Source organism: Notamacropus eugenii, chromosome 6, assembly GCF_028372415.1.
Source record: "Notamacropus eugenii isolate mMacEug1 chromosome 6, mMacEug1.pri_v2, whole genome shotgun sequence".
NCBI classification, from domain to species: Eukaryota; Metazoa; Chordata; class Mammalia; order Diprotodontia; family Macropodidae; genus Notamacropus; species Notamacropus eugenii.
In genome coordinates, this window is record NC_092877.1 from 324680509 (window position 1) to 324707058 (window position 26550).

A 26550-nucleotide genomic window follows, 5' to 3' on the forward strand; every position below is an offset into this window, starting at 1 on the left:
ATGTGATTCCTTTCCCTTATTGGATCCTTCCCATCTGCTTTGACCCTCCTGTAAGAGAAGTGAAAATGAGAAAGGTAAACAAACAAGAGAAAGGGGGGGAAAGCAGAATTTCTCAATCATTCAAACCATGAACAATCAAGAATTTTTGACTATATGAATTACAGTTTTCATTCTATATTTTATCTCTGAATAAAAGAGTAACCTTCAGTGCTGGAAAAGACCTTAGGAAATATCTAGTGTGATAGGATCCAAGATTTAAAGCTAATAGGATCTTTAGAGTTTATCTAGCTCAACTCCTTTTTATAGATGAGAAAAATGAGGTCAAGAAAATTCCAGGGACTTTCCCAGGTGTCTCCACACAGGGGATTCTAACTCAAGTCCCATGATTCCCAAGTTCAATGTTTTTTTTTTTTCCACTAGATGTAATCTAGCCCTGTTTACAAGTGATGCACATATGATGGAGGGACATTGTGTCACTATGTCACAGTCATGAATGTAGTGTCAAAGAAAAAGAAAAAAAGATATGTATGTTATTTGGGACACATGCCTGCCAGAAACAATTTTATTAATTTATGTTTTAGAGGGTTGCAAAATTGGGTAGCTTCTACGTGTCTTTGAAAAGTCTCTCCAATGTCAGTCATTTTGAAATTACAAATAATGGTATTCCTAAACAAATTAACAATGGCAACAAAAATAAAATGCAAATATGCTATGTGACAGAACACAATAAGCAAGTTCAAGTAACAGTAACCATTCATCAAACAACTTTAAAATGTCAGTATATTCTGTAGATCCATTTCTCTTAAACCATTCAATTTGGTGAAGGATCAACGTAGCCATGATTTGAAGTGGATGAAGACATTTTCCCTGTAAGCTTAGTTACCCCCATCTATTGATCCATTTTCCATACTCTTTAAAATCCTTCTTAAAGAATTTTCAAAAAGTTTCCAAAAAGAAAAATGATTGGTCTATAAAAAGGAAAGAAAAAAGAAAGAAATGGAGATATTGAGGTTTTTTTTTTAATGTAGAGAAAACAGCAGAAGGAAGATATGAATGAAACATAGACAAACAAGACAGCTTTGAAAACTACAACTTGAAATTTTATATATTAAAAACAAAAGCAAGCTATATATAATAGAATTTGATAGTAGCATATGCAACCCCTTTGTTATACCAACTATGTATGGAAAAGTCAATTTTATTTAAAATTTGTTAAGTTCATGTTGAAATTTTAAAAAGAGGGGGGTAAGGTTTTATTGGAGGGAATACTTTTCCTAGATTTTTAATTAAGTGCTGATTTAATTTAAGTAAGTGCTTCATTTGAATAAATCTTTAGATTGGAGTGGCTTTTTTTTTTCTAAATATTGTCTTTAAAAAAAGGGGGCCTTAGTATATTTCCACAATAGTGGAATTTGATCTAGACCGTTTTGCTTACAAACACTGCATTCATTTGAACACATCACACTATTTCTCTATTGTGTATTGAAAATTTGGCCTTTAACATGTAGGTAGATTCCAGCTTCTCTCAGATACCTACCATGTTATCTCAAGTGCTCTCTACTACCTGTTTGGCTCATGTTCAATGTTTTTGTCAATGTCAACTATGTTTTTCAACATTCAAGCAATCCTCCTTGGCCTTTCATGTACCCTGGAAACTTGATGGAAACTGATTAGAAATTTCTACCAGCACAATTGACTTTTAAATTCACAGTACTTCTGTTGGCCTCTGAAAGAGAGTGCATTTTAAAAAAAATAAGGTTACAAAAGGAGCTACCTCATCTGAATATGACAGATTTCAATTCTTTGATATTAGATGAAGCATTGCTTTTGGTAAGACTAATCTCTCATAAATGAGCACATCTTGAGTGGGGGTACCTGGTCTTTTAAGCTTTTGAAAAGCAACCACTCAGAAGCAGCCTCAGTAGCAATGGAGATTCCAAAGATTTCACTACATGCAATAAATGAGACAATATTGGATTTCACCTTACCCCTAAATAAGGATAAAAAACTTTCTTTGTCTATCAATGAAGACAAAAGACAACAAAATTTAATATTCAGGGAAGCAGAATGATCCAATGCATGAGCATTTAATCTAGTGTTAGCCAAATAAATCATCAATAAATGCTTCTCTTTTCCCTATGTACTCTTTTGTTTGATGAGCTCATTGTTTCATTTGAATTCAACTATCATCTTAATGTACAATATTGTGTCATTTTATTGTATAATATCAACTGTAAACGAGTCATCACATGCACATGTCCTTGCCGATACATGCGGGACTTCCTGATAATGGACAACATGCTCTCCTGCCAACACTTACTTGTTAAGAACTGTCAGTGGACTTGATCACTGATTAGTTATAATTTGGATTTTGTGTGTTTATTTGGAAAATAATGTAATCACTATGACTTAAAATCTGTTATCCAACTGATGAAGCATGTGCAGGTGATTTTTCAAATTTTCCTTTTTGTCTCTTATGTCCTTATGCTTCCACTATCTTATTTTTATTCAATACCCTTCCCAATTGCACCCAAGGCTACCACGGCCCCCTTCCCCATCATATCAGAGCACCCAGGGGGCAATATTGCCCACTTTGAGAACCTATGGGCTAGGTTCTCATCATGAAGGAGAATAATGTATAGTACAACTGCAAAAGTTTAAGCGAAGCCAGCTTCTGAAGTGCTTTACCCTGCCAAGTTACTTAATCTCTGTGTACCTCCGTTTTCTCACCTACCTCACAAGGTGGTTGTGAGGATCAAATGAGTTACCTTATATAAAACACTTTGTTAGCCTAAAGATAACTTAAAGAATCTTCTGATCTTAAGTTGAATCCTGTTGCCACTACACCACAGCTCCTCTTGTGGCCAAGTGGAAGGAAGAGAAAAAATTCTCTTTGTTGTATGATACTGTTGACCAACTGTTTTACGGGATATTCCCTTTGACTTCATCTACTTAGACAAATCAGTTCCCAGTCTGTTCTGGAGACAGGAGAGCAGAGTAAATGAATCAGCACTGTGATCTCATATGGCAAGAGACACTCACTTCATTAGCTCAACAGCTAATGTTTTCAGCTGTAGTGCTGAACAGAACCCCGGAGTGAACCCACATCATTTACCTCTGATTCCTTGGACTGAGATTGAATTTATTATTTCAGCATGTCTAAATGAGACTTCTCAGTATTAGAATTTCTAGGAAACATCAGTTAGAGCATCTCATTCCAGAATCCTGATGGAAATTTGACATAATATGCTCTGAAGGGGCAGGTGGTACTCCTAAGGTAAATGGGCATTCATGACACCCAGAGTGGGAAAGTTACAAGTCATACTGCTATTTCTATCCTTAACATTGTGTATTGCTCTATGAATGAGTTATAAAACTATTTATTTCTATCCAGTCTTATACCTCAGATACACTAAATGGAAATAATGAATTGAATATTTCAAGGCAAAAAGGAACTTCCAGTTTCCATCTTTTCCCGATAGCTTCATTATATGCTTCCACCAGGCAACTATTGTTATTACTGTCTTCCTATCAGCTCCTCTCTTCCTTCCTACATGATGGGATGAGGATTCCTGCTTCACCAGCCTGCCTCAGTAAGCAATAAGCCTCACAGAAGATGTTGGAGCAGAGAATGACACTCAGCAAATATGATTGATTGACATTGGTATGCAGGATAAATTGGGAGTAGAGCTTTCCATGAGGAAACCAAGAGGCAGGCTATGGTAGTAATTTGGGGATGGTCTTTCTAGGTGAGACTGGATTTGAATTGTAGCAGGAGGAATAGAGAAAAAAGAACAAATATGAGAGACATTTTGGAGACAAAAGTCAATGCAGACAACAAAAGAAGAAGAATGAAATAATTGTGCCTCCAAGATTTTGAACCCAGGTGCCTGAGAAAATTGTAGTGATTGCAGAAATAGCCAAAGAACAATTGAATGTTAAGGAAAAAAGTCAAGTATAGAGAGATGGATTTGGAAATCACTGCTTGAAGAGGTGGGTGATTTGCAGTGGGAGAAGATGTGTTATTTCCATAAGGGTGTGAAGGTAATTTTGTTTTAGTTTTCTTTAATCAAGACTTGTGATTTAATCTATATGGAGCACTCCCAGTGTAGATATTCCTTCCACCCATCAGTTATCTAAATCAGCAGTTAGTCAATTATTTGTAACTTAAAATCTTCGAGAGCTGCCTGAGGTATTGTTGTGATGTGAATAGTGTAGAGCACTCATAGAATCTAAGCTAAGTCCCAAACCCCATTGGAATGAGATTTTCATGCCCGTGCATGAGGGTCTAGGTTGGAACTGGTGAGGGTGAGAGAGGAGAGATCCAGTCTTTTCAGTTTCTGGACTTTCTTCTGGTCTTTTGAGTCTCTTTAAACTCTGCAGTCTTTTTGAGTATTTCCTGCTGACACTGACGGGTTGTGACCTAACCTGAGAACAGCTGCAAAATATCAGAGGTGAGACTTGAACCTCAACAGCTTTGACTGAAACCATTTCAAAGTGTTTGTTTCCAGGTTGACCCTCTATCACTATGCTATGCTGCCTCTTTCCTATCGATTAGCACAGGGTTGAAAAGTAAATCTTCAATAAAATGTCCCAATTAAAAGGGAAGGAGGAAACAAGCATTTTTTAACCCTTTACCAAATGCCAGGCATTGTGTTAGGTGGTGCTGATACAAACACAAGCAAAAAGAAAGTGATTATTCTTAAAAGCTTAGATTATGATGGGAGAAGAGAACATACAAAGGGGAGTTGAAAAGTGGGGAATACTATATGCTGTGGGGACATTGGTGAGGAAGTTGAGAATTTCAACAGCAGAGCTGGAAGAGGAATAATGACTTTTCAACCTGGACAAAATAGTAGCCTTTGGAAGAGCTCACCAATGTCAGAAGAAGGCTAGCCTAGCCAAAGGATATTCTAGGGTGAGAAGGGTGGAGTCATAGTTGGATTTCCAGATTTAGGATGCCCCAAGTAGTGGGGGAAGATAAAATCAGATGAACTGGGAGAGGAATGAAGTCTGTTTGACTTAGACCTTTCTGCAAAAGTAAATGAAGGGAAGAAGAGATCAAAGCAGCAAAAGGATATGAAAGTGAGTCTTGCCATTTATATCAAAGAGAGAGTCCAGACAGAAAAAATGTGATGACCAGCATCAAAAGATGTCAGGGAAATAAGGAGTAAAAAAAAAAAAAATAGACCCTTGGATTTGGACATCACAAATGTTTTCTGAGTAAGGAACCTCAGTGGAATGGTATGTAGGAGCCTGGTTTCAGGTTATTATTAGGTGAAGAGGAAATAGAAGCAACTGATGTAAACCACTCACTCAATGAGACTAGCAGATTGTTAAGTCTTTCTAGGCCTTCAAATGGTATTTTAATGGACTGAATGGGCAACATTTCTACAAAATACGAAGTATGCATTTTCATCTCTTCTAATAGCATTAGGTCTGTTATTTCTTCTCCCCCTTTTCTTAGTCATACTTTTGCCTTCATTAGTTTAACAACTTAATCTGATCAGAAAATGGCTTTATAAATTAGTTTAGTTTAGCAAGAGGAATATTCTTAAAAGGAATTGTTAATGTGTATCAATGGGAGATCATTTGGAAAATTTTAAAAATATGGAGTCTTAAATTATTTACTTAGGTATATCAGGGATTAGCCAAGTTAACGTGTACTAAATATACAAATGTATGTAATACTTGCTGTGTCCTAGGAGATCAAAGTCCAAGATTATATCATAACACACAATCTGTCTTTCATCTATCTCTGTCTCTCTCTATCTCTATCTAAAATATGTATTGTTCTCTTGTTAACAAAAGTTGAGTATTTCCATATGACAAAATAAAACATAATAAGAGGGTTTCTCACTGCTTAATTAAACACACACACTTGCACACACACATATATACACATACTTTATAAATTCAACCGATTAACCCATTACATTGAAAATTCTAATGCTTTACTCTTCCCCCTTTTGAACTTCTTTCTTCTGTGCATACTCAAGGAAGACAAATCCATACAGTGGCTGTTGTCTCCTTCTATACCTATATCTGATGCAATATGCTTCATCATAGGGTCTGTCGTAGAGATGTGGCTGGTTGTTTTGATTGGCATTCTTTCGTGTTTCAAAGTTGTTTTTCTTTACAATGTTGTTGCATTATACAAATAGTCCTTATAGTTCTGCTTACTTCTCTCTGAATCATTTCATGTTCCTCAAGCATCTCTGAAATTATATTTTTTGTTAATTCCTATGGTCTATTAAATTAATATGCCACATTTGGTCCTGCTATTCCCCAATTGATAGGAACTCCCTTCATTTCTAGTTCTTCTGCTCCTTGTCCCCCTTCCCTATTCTCATCTTGAGATTATAAGGTTGTTTTTTTGTTTTTTTGTCTTGAGATTACTCTGTCTTTGATAGGGCTTTCCCTCTTAACACACTCTCTCCACCCACCCACCCCAACTCCATCATTTCTACATTTTTCCCTGTTGAGGGGAAATACCATCACGTATGTCATGGTATTTCTTCCATAAACCTATTGTGTGTATGCATGTCTATTCAGTCATCTTTTGTTAGTTCAGATATGAGTATAGTTCATTGGATGTGTACTCCTCCCATCTCTTTTTTCCTTGTTTGTATACAAACTATATATAAACTATAAATATTATACAAACTAATTATGAGAAATAGTAAGTTTCATCCCCTTCTTTCCCCTTTCTAACTTACTGTATTTCATTTTCCATTCTTTCTTTTACTCTCATCAAATCCTTACAATAGAAGAAATCCATCCCCAGTTCCTCCATTTTCTTAACATACCTCAATACCTTTGAAAAATTAACATTCTGAATGGACTTACATTTTTTTTTCTTCTTCCCTTGTTAAATGTTGAACCTTTGAAATCCTACAGACTCTCTGAAAATTCCATTTTTAGGTTTCCCTTGAGTCTTATGTTTGCATTTATAGTTCCTACTCAGCTCTGGTCTTTTCATCCACAAAATTCGAAATGTCCTGTCCCATTAAAGTTCCACTCCTTTTCCTCCATAGTATTATTCTCATCTTTGTGTGTTGCTACTTTTGGTAATAAGCCAAAAATGAGTTTGAACATTTTAAATATTGAATTCCAAGCTCATCTCTCATTCAAAGGAGAAGTTCTAGGGCTTGTGGATTACTGACTGATACCTTGGAACTAAAAAATTACTATTTCTGGTGTGGCAGTATTTTTAACTTGACTTGGAAGCCCTGGAAGTTGGCTGTTATATACTTGAGGGTTTTGCTTTGAGCTTTTCTTTTTTTCCCTTTTTCATTACTAAAACTTAAATATACAATAAGAAAAGAAAAAGAAACAAATTATAAACTTAAATATTGAAATCTGAAATACAAGATAAGAAAAGAAAAAAGCATATCATATACACAGCAGAATGCAAGAGAGGATTCAAAATATATAGCAATAAATTTCCATTTCACAAAAGCCTACGTAATAATTTTTTATTGTGCTTGAGAGCTGCCCATCTTTTTTTTTTTTTGCTTCCCTGAAAGTTTTCTTTTGTTCTTTGCTGTGCATTTTTTATTTTGTTCTTAATCTGTCCCTTCCTCTGAAGGTTATAATTAAATATGGCTACCTTGCCCTCCTATTACTTAACCTAACTCCCCTTCAAGGATCCTCCCTTATCCTCCCATTCCAATTAATTTAAATACCCTTCTATACCCTCTCTTTAATCTATTCCTTCACTCTAACCTCTAGAGAAACCTCCTTTGTCCTCTCTAAGACTTTTTTCCTCATGTCTCAGAGAGTGGTAGGGACTTTGTGCTCTTGATCCTTGGGTATCTTAGTTTGAGAATTGTTTCAACCATATTCATTTTAATACTTCCAGTGACTCCCACAGTTCAAAATCTTGGTTCCTTTCTACCCTAAAGGACATTTTCAGGGTAATCTTCTGCTCTTGTTGCCTACAGACGCAGAGCCTTGAAGGCTCTGGTTGTATTGGAGTTTATAGTGTTGTTTGCCTGAAGTATTGCTGTCTTTTCTGGAAGACTTCCTTTACCATTGCCCATATGATTCTATCTGTCTAGTTCTGTGAATCTGGAGTAGTCACTGTAGTTTGTATTAAATTTCTTGATCATTATTTGCTCTGGTGGTATTTTTAAATTTTTGCTGCAATAGGTATATAGGAGCTGTGCTATCTGAATTCAGTTTAGCAGGCACTTTTTGCCAGAAGTCTCCAGATTAAACATTAAAGTATATGATATGTGACTCAAATCTCAACTAAAAATCTTGAGATATCCTCCGCAATGTATAGCAAAGAAGGCCTATACTTATTACATTTTTATTGAATGAAAACTAAGACCAATGCACAAGTAACCTTTGGCCCTGCAGAGCCCATAGGAAGTTTCTCACTGTTACTTAAAATCCTTGGCTACAAGTTTTCATGTGTAAGGTTTCTCCACTAGTCTCTACTGCTCACATCTCCTGGCTCCTCTGTGTGTTGTCTCTGTAGTCAATTTCCTCAAGCATGGTAGCTATTTCCAGTGTGTGAAATCTAAAGGAGACTTCTGATTAAAGATATTTGTGGAATTTTCCTTAGAAAGCCCTGGAGAGTAGGAACCAAAACTGAACTTACATATTTTTAAATATAAATTATCATTTTATCAATGAAACCCAATGTGCTAAATGTCTTCATCCTTTTGTGTTTTCAGCAAAAATTATTTTACTTAAATGGCTTTCCCAGATTCCTTAAACTATCTATTAGCTTTTGATAGTGAAAGAAATTTTCAAGGATCAATGTGATATAAGGCAGTGATACGAAACTCAAATAGAAACAGATCCCTATATTTGACTTAGAAAACCACAAATTGACATTATCTATGTTATATTGTATTTCATATTTATTTCATTAAACATTTGCAAATTACATCTTAATCTGGCTCAGGAGGCACTCTGGACTTTTTTGGTCCACATGTATCCTGACTGGTTAGATGACACTGTAAGTGGTGACTAGAGTATTGGAAGTGAAGTCAAGAAGCCTTGGGTTCCAATCCTATTCTACATATTTATTAGCTGGGTGTCACTTCATTTCTCTGGACTTGTTTCCTCTTCTGTGAAGTGAGGAGATAAAACTTTCTTTGTCATGTTTATAAGCCCTTGGTGTCCTAAATTGTAATTTCTTTTAAAAATGAATACTTGTAAATGTTGTAAATCCCATAGTGTTTTGTATAGTGTTAGGAATGTTTACAAGATCCTATAATAAAGGAACTAATGGAAAGATTATAAGAAAGGGACGTCAGAGACTATTTAATTTAACATCAAAATGGAAACCTGAGGCACTAGGAGATTAACTGATTTACCTCAGTTGAAATGAATTGTAATCATAAGAGGTTGGGTCCTCTGACTCCAAAGCAGCTCTTTCCATTACCATGACATGTTTTCAAATCTCATCACTGCAATTTCTATGATTCTCTCATTTTGGCTAGGCAAATAAAGTAGTAGCAAGTCATCAATTGGCTAGTAACCACCAAGATAGTGGTGGTATGATTTAAGATTATCAGTGTTAAAAAATAAAATACCATTCATAGAATAAGTTGCTTTACCGTAATGAAATATTAGTACAAAGGATATATGATTCTTTGCTTTTAAGATAAATTTAGAAAGAAGGAGAAACATGGACAATGTAGTGGTTTGCAAATGTTTCTCCTCATCCCCAAACTGCTGAGCTAAGCATGAAGCCCTGTTCACAATCAATGGTCACTAAGGATTTAATCAATTGCCATTAATAACAGCTCTGATAATAGCTCATATATTATAATGTTTAGTGGCAAAGTACAATGAGAGCAAACTTGAAAGCAGTTACTCATCATAACTGCATGGAAGATATTCTTAAGAAATGGTTCCTTGGAAAAATCAATTTGACATTACTCTGTGTGAGAGGTTCATTACCTTACTTCTCTCAAGCCTGAATTGAGGTCAGTGATGCTAACTGTCTTCTTCCTCCTTCACAGAGCCTAAAGTAAGCTGCAGATTAGGTCGATCTGCATCTACATCAGGTGTGCCTCCTCCGTCAGTTACTCCTCTCAGGCAAGCCAGTGATCTGCAACAGAGCCAGGTACCATCATCGTTAGCCAATCGTGAATGACTTCATGTGACGCACGCAACATGCCAAATGCTTCTCACGTCTATCTGTCTTGTCATTTGTTACCTGTAGACTCTTGACATTTGCTTTTACTTTTCTATGTGTGCATATGCGTGGATGAGATGGGCTGTGCACTTGTGTGTCCCATCACTCAGCAAGGAAAGTCTGCTCTTTGCTCCTGGTGGAACTTTCTTTGCTGTTTCTTTTTGTCTGAATTTTCCATCATTCTGTAATATAAATGTAGTAAATTTGTACTATATGTATTAGCTTGGTAGTTTTAGTCTTTTTCCATGTCTTATGTACTTTTATACTGTCTTTAAAAAATTTATCAACGTTTGATAAATTTAACTATTTTATTTTATGTAGGTTTCTGTTAAATGTCTTGTTTGAAAACACATCAATGTTGTCACCCAAACTTGTACATACATTTGAACTCTGGTCTTATTGTACTGTAACATCTTTGCCAGTGTCATATTTCCTTTACCTTGGAGCATGACTGTAAGACACTGTGAAACATTGTTGTCCTTATAAATGTTCATATATGAGCTTATTTTGATTAAACATGGCAGCTAGCCTCTCTTCTAACCTAGACTATATAGAAAAAATGAATAACTGGAGAGTATAATTCTAATCGTTCATCAAAAATTTGTAGAATTAGAATTGAAGGTTAAGCAAAATGTCTTTTCACAATAACTAGGTCAATAATAATTTCAGGAAGAAACTTTTAAGTGTTCCTGAATGGTCGATGAGACTATAAAACATTAACACTTGAAGTGACAAGACAAGAAATTAAGAAAGAGATAGGTTCAAGTACCATGTAATTCTGTGTAATATGCAATGTTAACATACTATTTACTTGAGGACATGTTATATTTTGGAATTTTCCTAGTTTTCCAGAACAATTCAACAAAAGATTAGTAAGTTCTACCATGATTCTCTCTAAATATCATCTCTACTACATGTTCAATAGACAAAGGTGTCAATCAATATTAGTGGAGGGAATTTTAACATACACAAGTTCTACATACCACTGAAAACTCACTTCTGTATTCCCTTATCCCCCATCCCTCCCACCTCCCAACAATAAAAACAAAACCTTACCAATAGAAAATAGACATCTATTTACTTTTGTTCGTGAGATTAACAGTGATTTTGACATGCTCTTATGCCTTTATGGAACCCCCCCATTGGTCAATTCATGTTAATATTCATGAAATTCATTTCATCTGGAAAGAGAGATTTCTAAAATGGCACCTTATGAAATAAATCCACAGAGTACAGAGGACATCTGCTCTATAAGGAATGACCATTACTGAAAATATACTTCTCCTTAAGAAATTATGCACTTATCAATTATTCAAAATGTCAGGCCATTTGAAAAATGTGAAGTAGCAGAATAATTGTACTTCCTTCTAATGGGAGGCTGCAGTGTTTCTTAGTGTTTTGTAGTGACCTAATGTGCTCATGCTTTGATTTATGAATAAGAAAGGCACTCTGCAAACAAGACATAAGTCTGGCTTCTTTCCGACAAAGGCACCTTGACTGCTCTTTTGAAGATCTAGTCTCTAGCTAAGAAATGAATTGAAAAGGCCTTTAGAATTGAAATCAAGCAGTTGTGGGGAGAGTGATGCTTCTGGGTAGTGCAACCTGCTTGACTAATACTATGAGGGTAAGACAAAGCTGCATTTACCAAATGATCAAATAAACAAGAAAGGATTTGAAAGAAGAAAATTGCGGTGAAAGATTGGATGATTATTATGAATGGAATTAATGTATATTATGCTATTTATTTTTTGCTTGTGAATTGTCCTTTAATCACTGAAGGAATTCTCTGTATTCTTTTCATTTACCCCACCTCCAATACCCCCTGTGTATGTTCAAGGAAAGTGGAGAAAACCTTAAAAAGGTAGCCATTGCAATAAAGATAATGATCATTGTGGCAGCATCATTCAGTATTTGCAAAACCATGTAGAATCTTCCTTGTATCTTCAAGAAGAATAATACAATTTGATCTCTAAGGAAATTAGTAGGAAGCTTTAACATGATGCATATACCATAGGTATATTTTACAGTGATGTAGAGATCAGAATTGACATGAGCTGGATCTGGCGTTCTTAGCTTTTTCTTGTGACATGGATCCCTTGGTCAGTTTGAATGTTTTAAATATGTAGAATAAATTGTATTGGTTTTCTAAGGAAACCAGCAACATTAAAATAAAAATTAATTTTTCCACTTAAATTTACAGATACCCTGAAAATTATCTATGAACCTCTTTGGGGTCTTTGGACTGCAGTGTCTTTGGCCTAAATGGTTCACTCATCTTTCTATGATCTAGAGTTGAAGTAATAGCAATAGGTATTCTCATACTGCTACCGTATTTTAAAGTCTGAGATATGATTATGGGACCAAGAAATATTCATTCCTTTCTCCTATAAGTTGCTAGTTATAAGCATTCTCCTTGAGATATCTAAGACTGCTAGTCACATGATTCAAGCATGACATGTAGTTAAGGTAGGACCACCAGTAATTGTATCCTTTTTTCACCAGATCATGATAGTTTCAGTAGTTGTTTGATATCAATCATTTTGGGACCTGAACATCTTCATTTACAAACCAGTGGGTCATAAAGTTCCTAGTAAAACATCTTGGCTGAGTATACAGCCAAGTTTACTACTCATGTCTTCTAATATTTTACCCTAACAAAAATCTTTCTACTGGATGTCACTCTATTGCTACTACTGATTCAAGTGGCCTTAATAAATAGTCATAGTTTTGGTGAAAATGTGGCATAATGAAAAGAACACTGGATTTGGGGTTCCTGGATTGTATCATACTAGATGTATCACATTGGACATATTCTTTATAATCTCTTTAGCTTTCAGTTCTTTCTTATGTAAACAGAAAGTCAGATTATATGATTTCTAAGTTTCTTTCCATTTTAAAATCTATGATCCTGTGATGATCTACTCTAGTTTTCTTTAAGGATACTCTTCCTCTATGAGATGAATTCTTTTCTCTTCAGACTTCTTGTTTTTGGTTTGCTTGTTATAGTCACCCATATGCTATATTTGTAACTTGTTTCGAACTCTTGAATAGGGTTCCTATGATGAAGTTCAAGCTTCCAGGGTACCCAGGAATCAGGATAAAAGATGAATGTTGTTTATCAAGTATAGCTATTAAGTTATAAATCCAGAAAGAGAGAGATAATGGTTCTGTTTGCATGGCTTTGGAGCATACGTAGGGGCTGTAGTATAGCAAACACAGGAGCCACAGAACTTTGTCAGCTCATTGGAGAACATTTGGTGAATAAAGGATGCTCTCATCAGCATAGAAAATTTTTCCCAACACAAAGAAAGAAACCGTACTAAGACACTGAACAACCAAGGCAGGCAAGGAGTCATTATTTTCTCTAAATTTAGTCACATATAAGGTTGAAGAGAATTCCAGAAAACTGGTATCCCTAGATATATACCTCACTTGTTTGTACCATCATATATTGTATCATTTGTTATTTTATGAATGCTTGAAGATTGGGTAAAATTTTTGTACCAATAATTAAGCAGCAATTTTGTTAGCTGCAAAAGGAAATCTATATGGATGTTAGTGTAAGAAACTTAGAGTTCAAGTCTTTTATTTTATTTTTTCCTTAAGGCTAAAAACTCAGGGCAAAAGGAAATAAAAGCTGAGTTACAATGATAGTGACATTTCACAGAAAGAATCCCCAAATTCACAGCTGAGATCAGACTCATTTGCTCAGTAACCTCTCCTACCCCCTATTTCCACTGGAGATATTGATGGTTTCATTCTTTATATGACAGAGTTAGGCTAGTGGATACCAGCTGGTAGGGTTCTATAACAGGACCATTCTCATTCAGAAGAACAAAACAGTTGGCTAAGACAAGGGTAGACTCTTGTGAGCCACTGAACCAGTTTTTCTTGGCAAGGTGTTCTTGAGAAATCCACCATTTGAACTAATCTCTGTTGGGAACAAGGAAAAGGATGTTTTTAAGTAGAGTCTTGTCCAATCCAAAGTATTTAATACAGAAACTGATAAATAGAAGGCACTGATGATATAAAAACAAATTATAAAATAAAAACCCTTGTACCCTAAAGCTTATATTCTACCAGGGTTCCATAATAATAATATCTTTTATATCATTCCATAAGGTTTGCAAAATGCTTTATATTTGTTAATTCATTTTAGTTGACAAGATACAAATCACTACTTAGCATCATGGGATTTTAATCTTAGGAGACGTCCAAGAAATTATCTAACTCTTCTCATGATACTCCAACAGAAACATGGACTAAGTCTCAAGAGAAAACACTTGTAACTTTGGCCTGTGTGACAGGCCATGTTTTCTTGAAAATATTGAAACAAAAACCATTTGTCATGATACTACAATATTTGTCCTTCTTTTTGTCTTCAAGAGCTTAAACATTTAATAAGGGCTTATTTGTGTACCAGGAACTATCCTAAGAATTAGGTAAACAAAAAATAAAAGTGATAATAAAGGTCCCTGATTTTGAGGAGCTTATATTCTAATGGGGAAGAGAACATGGTAATAACTGGTACATAGAAGATATATACAGTGCAAATAGGCCATTTCAGAAGGACTAAGTGAAAGGAATAAGGGAGGGACTAGGTATAGGGGTGGGGAACCTGTGGCCTCAAGGTCACATGTTATCCTCTAGGTCCTCAAGTGCAACCCTTTGACAAATCTCAAATTCTGTGAAGTTTGGACAGAGTCAAAGGGCTTCACTTGAGAACCTAGAGGGCCACATGTAGCCTCAAGGCCAGAGATGCCCCACTGCTAGACTAGGAAAAGCCTGTTTTAGAAGGTAGGATTTGAGCCAGGTCTTAAAAGGGAACCAGGGAAGAGCAAAGGTAAAAGTGAAAAGGCAATGCTTTCCTGACATGGAGCTATGGAAGTCCTGTCACATGAAGAAAAATTTAACTAGTTCTGCTTGACCCTAGAGAGAACTAGGGGAAGCAGGCAGAACTTAAAGGAAGCAAATTTAGGCTTAATGTAAGAAAAACATTCCTAGCAATTAGAGTTCTAAAAAGTGAAATGGGATTCTATAGGAGGTCATGGATTGCCTTTCAGTAAAAATCTTAAGCAATGGCTATGTGACTATTTGTCAGTTATGATACAGACATAATTCTTGCTCAGGTATGAATCATGCTAGCTAACCACAGAGATCCTTTCTAGCTCTGAAATTCTGAGATTTTTATGATTCTTTGTAGGATTCATAAAAGGGAAAAGAAGGAGATGTGGCTGGAAAGGTAGATTGGAGCTGGCCATTTATACTGGTTACATATTTGCTTTTGTAGATAAGGAAGGGAAACAGAAAGACTGGCTTTATCACCTGCATCTCAAAAGTTACTGCTGGCTATACCCAGCTGTGAGACTTAATTACTAAAAATTAAACAAAGTAAGCCATAAGGGAAAGAGCTTTTAAGGATTTTTAAACAACTCAGCTCTAAAAGGCAGGCAGAGAGAAATGAGGAAACTATCAGTGAAAAAATACAAACATATCCTAAACATCTTGGATCTTTTACCTTTAATAGCTTTGGAAACTAGAAATTTTAGATTAACCAGTGATCGGTATAGTGTCAGCATTCTGTAGGTGCTTAATAATCGCTTATTGAATAGATGAATTCTTTAAGAATTTCTCCTCCAACCCATGATTTGTAGGTGTCAGCATATTACAAGTGGTTATTAAAGTGTTTCTGCATGTTCATAAGTATGATGGGCAGCAGGTCCTATCCATATCCCATTCATAATTGACCTAGAGCCAAAGGCAAAGGGTCTAATTTTGTTGAAGGATCACAGAATCACAGATTCAGAGGCATGTCTGAGTTCTAGGACTTGCATTAAATCTCATGTCTGATACTTAATACCTATGTGATCTGTGGCAAGTCATTTAACCCCCAAAGTCTCAGTTTCCTTATCTGTAAAATGAGAGGATCAAGACTAGTTGGATTGTGAGGTCCCATACAGCTGTAAATCTATACTCTCTCTACTCTAATATAGACAAATCTAGGACAATCATATCCACAAAAGTTCTCTTGCCCACTTTGATCTATTTCCATCCATGCAGTAGACCTAAAGACAGATAATATTAGCTAACCATTATATAGCTTTCACTATGTGCCAGATACCATGCTAAGCACTTTATAATTATCTCATTTGATCTCATAATAAAAGGTGCTTTGAATTAAATATCACTTTATTGTTTCCTTTCTCTTTCTTCATGGATATTTTAATGTTAAAGTTGTGGGGAGAGGTATATCTGTGTGTATCTGTATGTATGTGTATATAAAATAATACCTTAACCATGGAAGCTCTTCAGAGTAGTTTTCACAAAAGGAATCAATAACCAATTGAATGTAATAGAATTTTGCCTGTTATTGGATAGGTGTGTAGAGGATCCAACTCCCCCTTCTTCTCTAGCCCATGTGTTTCAGTCAATAAACTTTTATGAAGTGCCTACTATGTACCAGGCATGGTACTAAGCACCAGAGATACAAAGAAAGGTAAAAGACAGTCCTTACTCACGTGGTGCTCACTAGCTGGTAAATTTCAGAGGCTGGCAAGTTTTTTTTCTTTTAAGTTAATAAGCATTTCTTAAGTGCTCACTTTGTTCCAGGCACTATGCATTTTTGTCTTATTTTTGTTCCTGTATGGGAAAAAGAAAGCACTAAATGATATTTGCATTTAGTAGTTCTAGCAAGGTCTAGGATAAGGTCCATCTCAGCTCTAAATATTATTTTATTAATACTTTGTTTGGGCTAGGAGAGTAGCTAAAGGATATAGGAATGAAGAGGGTGACTCTGTGGGGTTGGGAAATATACAAGTCAATTCAAGAATAGTTTTGTTTTATTTTGACAAAGAGGCAGAGTAAAAAGGTGATTTAATTGAATACAACATTCATCCAATCAATATTTTTGAACCCTTCAACAAGGTGAATCTTAGCACTTCATGTTCTTCTCTCATCTTTAATTCTCAGCAATAGAATGAATTTATTGAGTCCGTTCCTTATATATGGATTTTATTTTCCAATGATTCATCTTAGAATTTATTGCAGAAATGTTCTCTGCTTCTCTTCCTGAGATCTAGGTGGCCTCTGAACCTCCATATGCCTCTATAGAGGATTTAAGAAATTCAGAAAGTATCTTCCATAAAAGTCTGGTGAGACTGGAGGGGGCAGAAGAAAGAAGTCATTTTCAAAGGTGCCAATAATGATGGGGAAGAAGGGAAGCCTATCCTGGTCCTTGGATAAATACACTGTTGTGATACTTCTTTTAATTTACATTTCAAGCCAAAGTGCTGAATATACAAAGAAATAACCGGAGACTAAGGGCCCAAAGAAATAATGTAGTCATTTTCCATTGGAGATTTCTACATTACAGGCACTGTGCTAAGTGCTAGATGAGTCCACAAGGTCCATATGGTTTAGAAAATCTGTTCTTGTGCAGTGGATCCTTCCTTGTATTCAGGAGCCTATTTCTCCATCACGTTGTAACATTATGAATCCATAAACAGGATACAATGTCATTGACAGAGAACAAATTTAAGCAAGTATGTCTACTAGTTGTAAGTGATTCAAAGTAGGAACTGTACATGCGATACACATGAGAGTGGTAGCTTTCGTATGAATTGTGCCACATTGTAAGTCCTTTAGTTAGGTAAACTAAGTTAAGGAAGTGAATAGGTTCTTTAGTTAGTTTTTGGTCTGGACCTGTGATTTCATAGTGAACCTCCTGATATGGAGAGTTCCCTGCCACTGAAGAGTGGTGTTTTTTCTACACCTTATAGTCTTACAGATTACACGGGGTGGAAAATGTAATCAGCTTTTATGTCACCAAGTTAGTAGTTTCAGAAACAGGACTTGAACCCAGTACTTCTTGGTTATGAGGCCAGCCCTCTGTCCTCTATACCGTGCCGCTCTTTCATGTGCTTACTTACGTTAAAGGTTATTGCATATGTCACAATGAAATTCCCTTTCTTGTTAACAGTGATATTTAATAATTGATGAGATTGTGCTTAATCCTGTGAAATTTGCATTTCTATGAAGAATGTCAGGGGCTATAAAATGATATTTAATTAATTCCAATGCTAACATAATTATTTAAAATGTAGTAACAAATGAATGCTAAGAGAAAAAAAATTCATTTCACTTAAATAGCTCTCATATCCAGTAATTTATATCTCATGGTTTGGAGGATCGTTTTCTTTCTATTATTTATTCTCTGAGTTCACGTCCAAACTTGGATTTTTTTTCTCACAATGGACTCCAAGGATTTCCAGGAAACTGACACGTTAAGACAAAACATTTTTATTTTATTCAGTAACATATCAATATGTTTAAACAACAATGGCTGTGTGTTTTCTTTTATATAGTATTTTGCTTGTTTATCTGGTTAGATATTTTTCCTCTTAGGACGCAGAGTAGTCACATGACTTACTGTTTTCAGGGAAGCTTTACCATTATTAAGAAAAGCAAAAAGATGGTATTCTTTTTTTCATTCTTTCACAAACACACCTTAATGAGTTCCCAGGAAAAGCCAAGGGAGTGTTTAATGAAAGATAGACCTGTTGCTGCTCTGTTCATCCATGAGCTGGACCACATTTCCTCCAGTGGGCTTATAAGGGTTTTCTCCATCTGAGTATATGTCTTCCATACCCTTAATATCACGTTTTCTTTTAGATCTCAGGGGGCTTTTATGTGCAGAGATAGGGCACTATAGGAAATCTTCACAGAGAAATTCTATCACTGATTTTCATGGTAAAAACATCTGGTTAACAAGAATAAGTATTTAAACTAGAGTCTATCAGTTCATGATACTTCCTTTAAATACTATCCCATATTCCACTGGAGCTCCCTACCTCTGGTGTCAACTGGTCCCCCTTAACTCTTTCCCAAACAGCTGCCAACTCATGAGTGACCTTAGAGTGTTCTAGAATCTAGAATCTCCCCCTCCATGGATTGGCATCCATTATAGGCTACTTTCTCAACATCTCCTAACACTGGCTGGGCAGGTCCCCAGAGGGCAGTTGCCTCTTAGTTCTATAGGAAACCATAAAGGGATTTACAATAATGATTCTCAAGAGTCACTGATAATCTTCCAAACAATTCCAAACAACAAGGATATGTATTGAGATAGTACAGCAAGAACAGTAATTACAAAGAAAACTTTTAGGACACACTACCTCAGAACTACATGTAAGGTCCATGCGGAGAATGGGCCCAGAGAACAAAGATAATGTTGTATGCCAAATGGTACCTCACAACTCCCGAACTCCTGGTGACTAGAAACCCTTTGCCCCTTTGTGAATTATGAATTGCCCTCAAGTATAAGGTTTCTTATATAGGTTCCTACCTTTGTAAATTCCATTGCCTATACTTCTTTCTAATGAAAACCTTCTACCTTACCACCTTCATCAGTTGACATCTCCATTTCAATCTTCTGGGTCCAGTTTTTCAGATAACCTAGTTAATGCTCAATTCAGGGGTTGAGGTGAAGGAGAGAGAAAAAGACAAATAGAAAGACACTACCCTACCTCATTCATTTCCCCAAGACTGATTGCCTCTCAGGAGCTTGGTTCTAATTGAAATTTGAACCAGAATAGAAATCTTCCAGCACCAGTCTTTGAGGTTTTCTCCTTGAATAAGTTCACCACTAGACTAACATAGACCAAGAAGTGTCCCTAATTTTCTCAGCCAATCACAAGATGCTTCATGTGTGTCATCATATGTCTTTCTTCCAATGACCCAATTCATATAATATCAAATTGGTTAAGGGCTTACACATATTTATTTTATGATTTGATCAAATGGTTAAAATAATTGACATGCTTGGGCCTTTTTTGATTACATTGAGAACCACACCCTTAATGCTTACTAGGGTTAGTGTTCAAAAATTCTAAGTTTCTTTGTCTTCAAATTCAGTTAAATTTGTCTTGCTGATTACTCATAGTGATTGACCCAGTTATAAAAATTCCTAGGTGTGATTGCTGAAGCTAGGACTGTCTGCTGTAGTCATATCTCTAAGATCCATGCAGAGCCACTTACTCGTTATTCTGAATTCTGGGTCTTCCAACTTCCTGCTTGTTTTTTGTTTGTTTGTTTTTGTTTTTTGTTACAATCCATATAATCCTTAGAATGGACAGAATGTGGCTGGAGGTTAAAACTCATCCCATCTTAAAACTCATTTTAGCATGTAGTGTGTACTTGACCTGAGGCAGGATCTGGAGACTAGCTGAGAAAACTCTCCAGGAAACCAGATATCTGCATGTAGTAGAAAGGATGCTGAGCTTTGAATCCAAGGACCTGACCTTTAACCTTTACTAATTATGTAGCCATAAGGATCTCCTTTTCCTTCTTTAAACCTCAATTTTCTCTACTATAAAAATAAGACAATCATGTCTATACTGCTATAGAGGCAGGTAAGATAGAGTATTGGGCCTTAAGTCAGGAAGATGAGTTCAGATCTGGCCTCAGAGACTTACTAGCTGTGCAACCTTGGACAAACCACTTAAGCCTTCTTGCCTCAGTTCCCCAAATGTAAAATGGGAATCACAAAAGACAGGACCTCAGAGTTATTGTAATGTTCAAATGAGATAATATTTATAAAGTGCATAACACAGTACCTGTTATACAATAAACCATCTGCTTAATTCCTTCCTCTACTTATATCACAAGACTGTTATGAAGAAAGAACTTTGGATACTCAAAAGTACTATAAAAACGTGACATGTCATTTTTATTATAGAGCATATCATTCACAGAACTGGGGTCAAGGAAAAGGGTGGGCTGACTACAAAATAACAAGGTGGCTGAGTCCATCAATTCATCCATAAGATTTATTAAGCATTGACCTAGGGAAAAAGACAAAATATAAAACAGCCCTTGGCTTCAAATAACTTACATTCTACCAAGAAAGAGAAGATGTGTATGTATACACATACATACACACACACACACACATATACACACATGCATATATATTTATATATATACACACACATATACATATGTATATACGTGTGTATACGTATATATACATACACACACACACAAAACAATAAAATACAAAGTAACCACAAGATAGTTAGGGGTGAGGCATTAGATGGATGAATCAGAATGGCCTGATCAGGGGGTGGCATTTGAACTGAGTATTGATAGAAATTAGGGAAGGGAAACAAAATCTAGTATCTACCCTGATTAGGCAGAGTTAAGTAGTTACCTTCTGGTAGGAAAGCAGCCTTATGGGACACAGCCTGGCCTAACTTTACTATCTTAGAAGCACAGAAAGAAAAGAAAAGAAAAATTCTATTTTCCCTTTTACACCCCATGTTGAATTGGTTGGTGTTCAACATTCGAATTATCTCCTCTTTAAATGAAGATGCACTTTATTTGGCTTCTATTTCAAAGTTTCTTTTCATGATGGGCAGGTAAAACAAAATTTCAGAGAATGAGTGCACTGTTCCCTGAACTGGGTTTTCCTTCCTTTAAAAGTAGGAAATATTTGCTTGAGGAATGTGAGATATATGAGTCAGTGTCCTGTATTTTGCTGTTTTTTTCTTTGTCTCAGTAACTGACACTTAGGGAAACTTTACTGAATTACTCACATTTCCAGGTAGGCAGAGACAACACTTGGAAGAAGTGGTAAGTTAGTCATTCCTACCCTAAAGCATCTTTTTATACAACTTCCCTTTTGGATACTCCTCACTCCTTCAAACAAAGGTGTTATCTAGGAGGCATAGCAAAACAAGTCATTATTGATCATTAACACTTTATTCAAATTAGTTGATCAGATTACCTACAAGAAATTATGAGCTATTAGAGCTTAGAAAGACCTGGAACAGTAATTAAATCTAATATATACAATAGGTCCTTGGGAAATTAGGTCATAGTATGGTGGGTTTTGATTGAAAGAAGGTCACCAAAAGAAGATGGAGCCAAGGATATAGAAAACAATGTTTGCATAAAGTCAGTCCTGGGCACACTAATGCATTTTAAAGTGTGACCTTTGTGTGACTCAATTTGTCCCCTAGCTTAAATGCAATTACATTTGGGGAAGTGGAAAGGAGGCAGTCAAATTACATAAAAAAATGCAAGAGAGCAATGGAAAATCTCCAACCTGTTAAGATCTGAAAGTCTAACCAAGTTTAACACCATAAATGTATTTCAGAATGTTGGTGGACAAATAGCTCCACCTAGCTGTATGAACAGAGTTTGCAATCTTTTTTATTTCAAGAAAAGAAGAAAATAGTGTTGGAGTGAAGGTAAAATATATTAATGGGACTATAACAGAATTCCTTTATAAAGTATGATGTTTCTCTAAGAAAACTTCTCTCATTATCACTTCCCCTGCATCCCTGCACCTGCCTCCTTATGTACTCCTTATGCCTTCACTACTACTTCTGTCTGTCTTCAATCTGGTTACTAATTCTACTGGGAACAAAACAGAACAATAGCAGAAACCCCCCAAAAAAAACAGTGACTGACATCATATGAATATTTTATTCTAAATCTGTGACTCTGACCATGTGAAGACTTTCCAATATGGATGCTCTCTCAACCACTCTATAAGTGGTTCATAACTGATGATCTCAGAGATTTGCCTGGGCTACTGCTTATGATCACAAAACCAACATGGTGCAGAAGAAGGTTTTGGCCTCCAATCATTTTTATTGAAGGACTGGGCCTCTTTCCACCATACCAGTTTGCTTTTCAGTAAGTCATTATTGAGGAATATATGATGCTGCTACCTGTATTTGTTTTCTTTGCCCAAGGAGTAGTTAAGTATTCCTGTTCTATAAATCAGAAAATAAATATACTAAAGGATTTTGGCTATATTTTATATATACTATATCCATCTATGTATACACACAAGTACAAAATATTTAGATTTCCTTCATTATCCTTAATATTTTAAAGAGTGAATTTTCGTTTATCTGAAATATAAGTAGAAATTATCCCAAAGAAAAATAACCACATATTTCTATTTGTACATGTACATACATATATGTTTATATGCATGTGTGTGTGTCTATATATATATATGTTGGGATTGGAAGCTCAATTCCGTGTGGACAGTCTCGGGCGGGTAAAGGTGGGAGCTTCTAAATCTTAGAGCTCTCACGAGACCCTCCCAGGAAACGGCAGGGGATCGAGGTGAACCGAGCTATCTCGAGTAATTCCGCCTCTTCCCATGAGAAACGTGATGGGAGAGAGATCTCCCCGCCCTCGAGATTGTCCCAGATCTGGGCACACCTAGTTACCTAACAGCATGGTATTCAGATGCAAACTATGCGGCTAAAGGTTAGGTAGGATTGAGGAAGCCTGAAAGCTCTCTTAGCACGTGAGGAGCCAAGAGGACAGTAGGCTCTGCTTTTCTTCTTTCCTCTCTCCCTTCCCCCTCTCTCCCCACTTGTACTTCTACTTCCAATCCCTTAAGATCTTAGCCTCCTTAGGAAATCTCCCCCTCTTCTTCCTAAGGAAGACCCCCCTGCACTTGTAACCGAGACCCTGAAATAAAGCTCAACCCTTGTTCGACTCTGAAACGTCCTTTCTCTCATATGAGCATCCGGTTTTGGCCAACCGAAGACCTCGGAGGTGAGGTAAGAAGACTCGGGTAGCCCACACAGGCCTCTAGGCCTGGCATATATACACATATGTATATGTGTATATATATATATATATATATATATATATATATATATATATATATATATATATATATATATATATATATATATATATATATATATAGAGAGAGAGAGAGAGAGAGAGAGAGAGAGAGAGAGAGAGAGAGAGAGGTATGTGTATGTACATTTAAAAGCATATATGTATAAATGGGAATATATGTGTACATACACATACACATATTGGAATAGCTATCTTACCATACTGACTGAATCAGGGGCATGTGTAATCTGAGAATTTTCATCTTTTTCAAGGAAAATAATGAAGGCATATTGTGAACATGTAAGCCAAGAGCTGTGTGAAATGCATAGTTTATTTGTACTTATTCTCATATCAGAGAATCATGTAATTTCCGAGTTGGAATATTGTATCTCTTTAGGTCATCTACTTCAACTCTTTCATATCCTATACCAGAGATAGGAAACCTGTGGTCTGGAAGATTACCACACTCGAGGCCCTAGAGGGCCACGTGTGGCTTTTAAGACAAAAGGTTCCTCACCCCAGTCCTGTACCTATCCCAATAAACTACTTTTCCTCATTCTGGAGATAAATGAAATTTTATCTTAGGCTAATGGAAAGTATTAGCCTAATAAATAAAGCTGCCCTTCTTTTTTTAAGTTTGCTTTCTCTAGGCACACCTTTTCTAGAATGGGCACAGTGATGTAATGGTTGATTTAATAACCTGGAATCAGGAAGATATGGGTTCAAATCCTGGCTTTGATGTTTACTAGCTGTGTGACCAAGGGAACATCACTTAATTTCTCTTAGTCTTCTTTTCCTAAACTCAGAAGTTTGCCCTGGTTCTATGAATACTAAAATATATATTTTGATCATTTCATGTCTTATTTCTTTTGTAATCATATTGACTTTAATTGTCCAATTTTGAGACAAAAAGGGTTCATGGCACCAAAAAAACCAGCTAAGAAACCTTTTGACTATGTCTCTTCTGAATAAAAATACATGACTCTGAGAACCTTTGAGTTCCAGCTCTTCTTGATTTAGGGGGTAGTTTGGGGGAAAAGAGTTAACAAATAATATCAAAAAGGACATGAATAAGTGAGTAGAACGTAAAGCAGGATTTACTAGTGATAAACTGCAATGAAAAAAATCTACCTGTGAAATACAGTGCAGCATTCTGGAAAGTCCTCTAGTTCTGAAATCAGTACAAACCTCCCCTCTGACCTTGAGTAAGTCCCTGGTCCTCAGTGTCTTCTATAATATAAAGGAGTTGGTTTAAAGAGCCTCTGAGTTCCTTTCTCATCCCAAAGGTATGGGCCTATATACATTTCTATTGTATTTTTACCAGGAAATTGTCTAATACTGAAGATTGTCAAGGTTGCAAGTCTGTCCAAAACTTTACCTTTTGGGGGATCATGGGATAGAGTCAAGTGCCCTATCCCTAAATATCAAACACTGTGTTTTGAAGTGATACATATCACTCTCCAATTCCCATACTAAAAAGTCATATTTTTTTTATTTATTTGTTTAGATACTGCTACTCCAAAGCATATATTTTCTAGAATAAATGATAAATAGTGGTAAATATTACCCACTCAATTGTTTTTTTTTTTTTTTAATGAAAATAATTCCCTAAAGACCCTAAATTCAGTGTGAAGTAAGCAAATTTAGCATCAACTATTTAGTGAGGCCAACTTACATCTCAGGAACTTATATCTCTCAGGGAGAAATCCTGATGAGAGAAAGGAAAAACCTATATATGTAGGATGGGAGATACACCACACATAGAGATAAGTACACAGAAAATGAGTTCTAGAAAAAGTGGGTCCTGAAACCTGGAGGAGTGAAATTTTCGGGAAAATTTTGTCTGTATTTGTAAAAAGTGATCCATGATATGAGCTCTGAAAAAAAAAAAAAAACCCTAGATATTCCAGAGGCAGAATGAGGAAGAGGTACATAACCAGTCTTAAACACCTACTGTGTGCCAGGCATTATATTAGGGACTAGTATTTCAAAGGCAGCAATGAAATTGTTTTGCCCTCAAGGAGTTTATATTGTAAATCAGGGAAAAATACTCTATGCTCATATAAGAAAATAAAAATTCATGCAAAAGTAAATTCAAGGTAATTAACAGCATGGGAGACTCTAGCTTCTGGGGAAATCAAGGGGAAAAACAACTTTATAAAGAAGATACTTCTAAAGCTTTAAAGGGAGTTAAGGATTCCAAGAGGTAGAGAGGAAAAGAAAAGTGGGAGAAGAAAGACCCTGAGCAGGGAACAGTTTGGCTGAGTCATAGTGTGCTAAAGAGAATGATGAGCAAAAAAAGTCTTAAAAAGTAGGGATGGGAGATTACTTGTCAAACTCATAGAGAAACTAGTAGGCAAGTATGGCTGGAACATAAAATACAGGAAGGAAAATAAGATAATCAGTCTGGAAAGGTAGGTGGAAGCCAGATTGTAGGGCTCTTAAATGCTTAGCTGAGTGGATTGCATTTAATCTTAAAGGCAGTCGGACGTCATCAAAGAAGACTGAATAGATGGGTAGGAGGAGAGCTACAAGAGAAGAGTGCAGTTTATTATGAAAAACACTAAGAGAGACAGTGAGGAACAAATAAAAGTCAGTTTAGCAAGAAATCTTTATGAAAACTGGTGAAGGTAGTTACAGGGATCCTGTCCTATTTCTGGAATGTTCTTCCTCTTCTGCTCTATTGATTTTCTTGGTTTCTTTTTAAGTCTCAGTTAAAACTCTACCTTCTA

General features: G+C 36.0%; 1 protein-coding gene across 1 annotated transcript in view; it reads left to right on the forward strand.

The window, feature by feature from the left end:
• Positions 1–26550, forward strand: part of NYAP2 (neuronal tyrosine-phosphorylated phosphoinositide-3-kinase adaptor 2) — a 156883-nt gene that overhangs the window by 100472 nt on the left and 29861 nt on the right. Inside the window, exon 5 of the mRNA XM_072621522.1 lies at positions 9987–10090. Coding sequence (XP_072477623.1) covers positions 9987–10090 — 104 coding nt within the window. The remainder of the gene's footprint in view (positions 1–9986; positions 10091–26550) is intronic.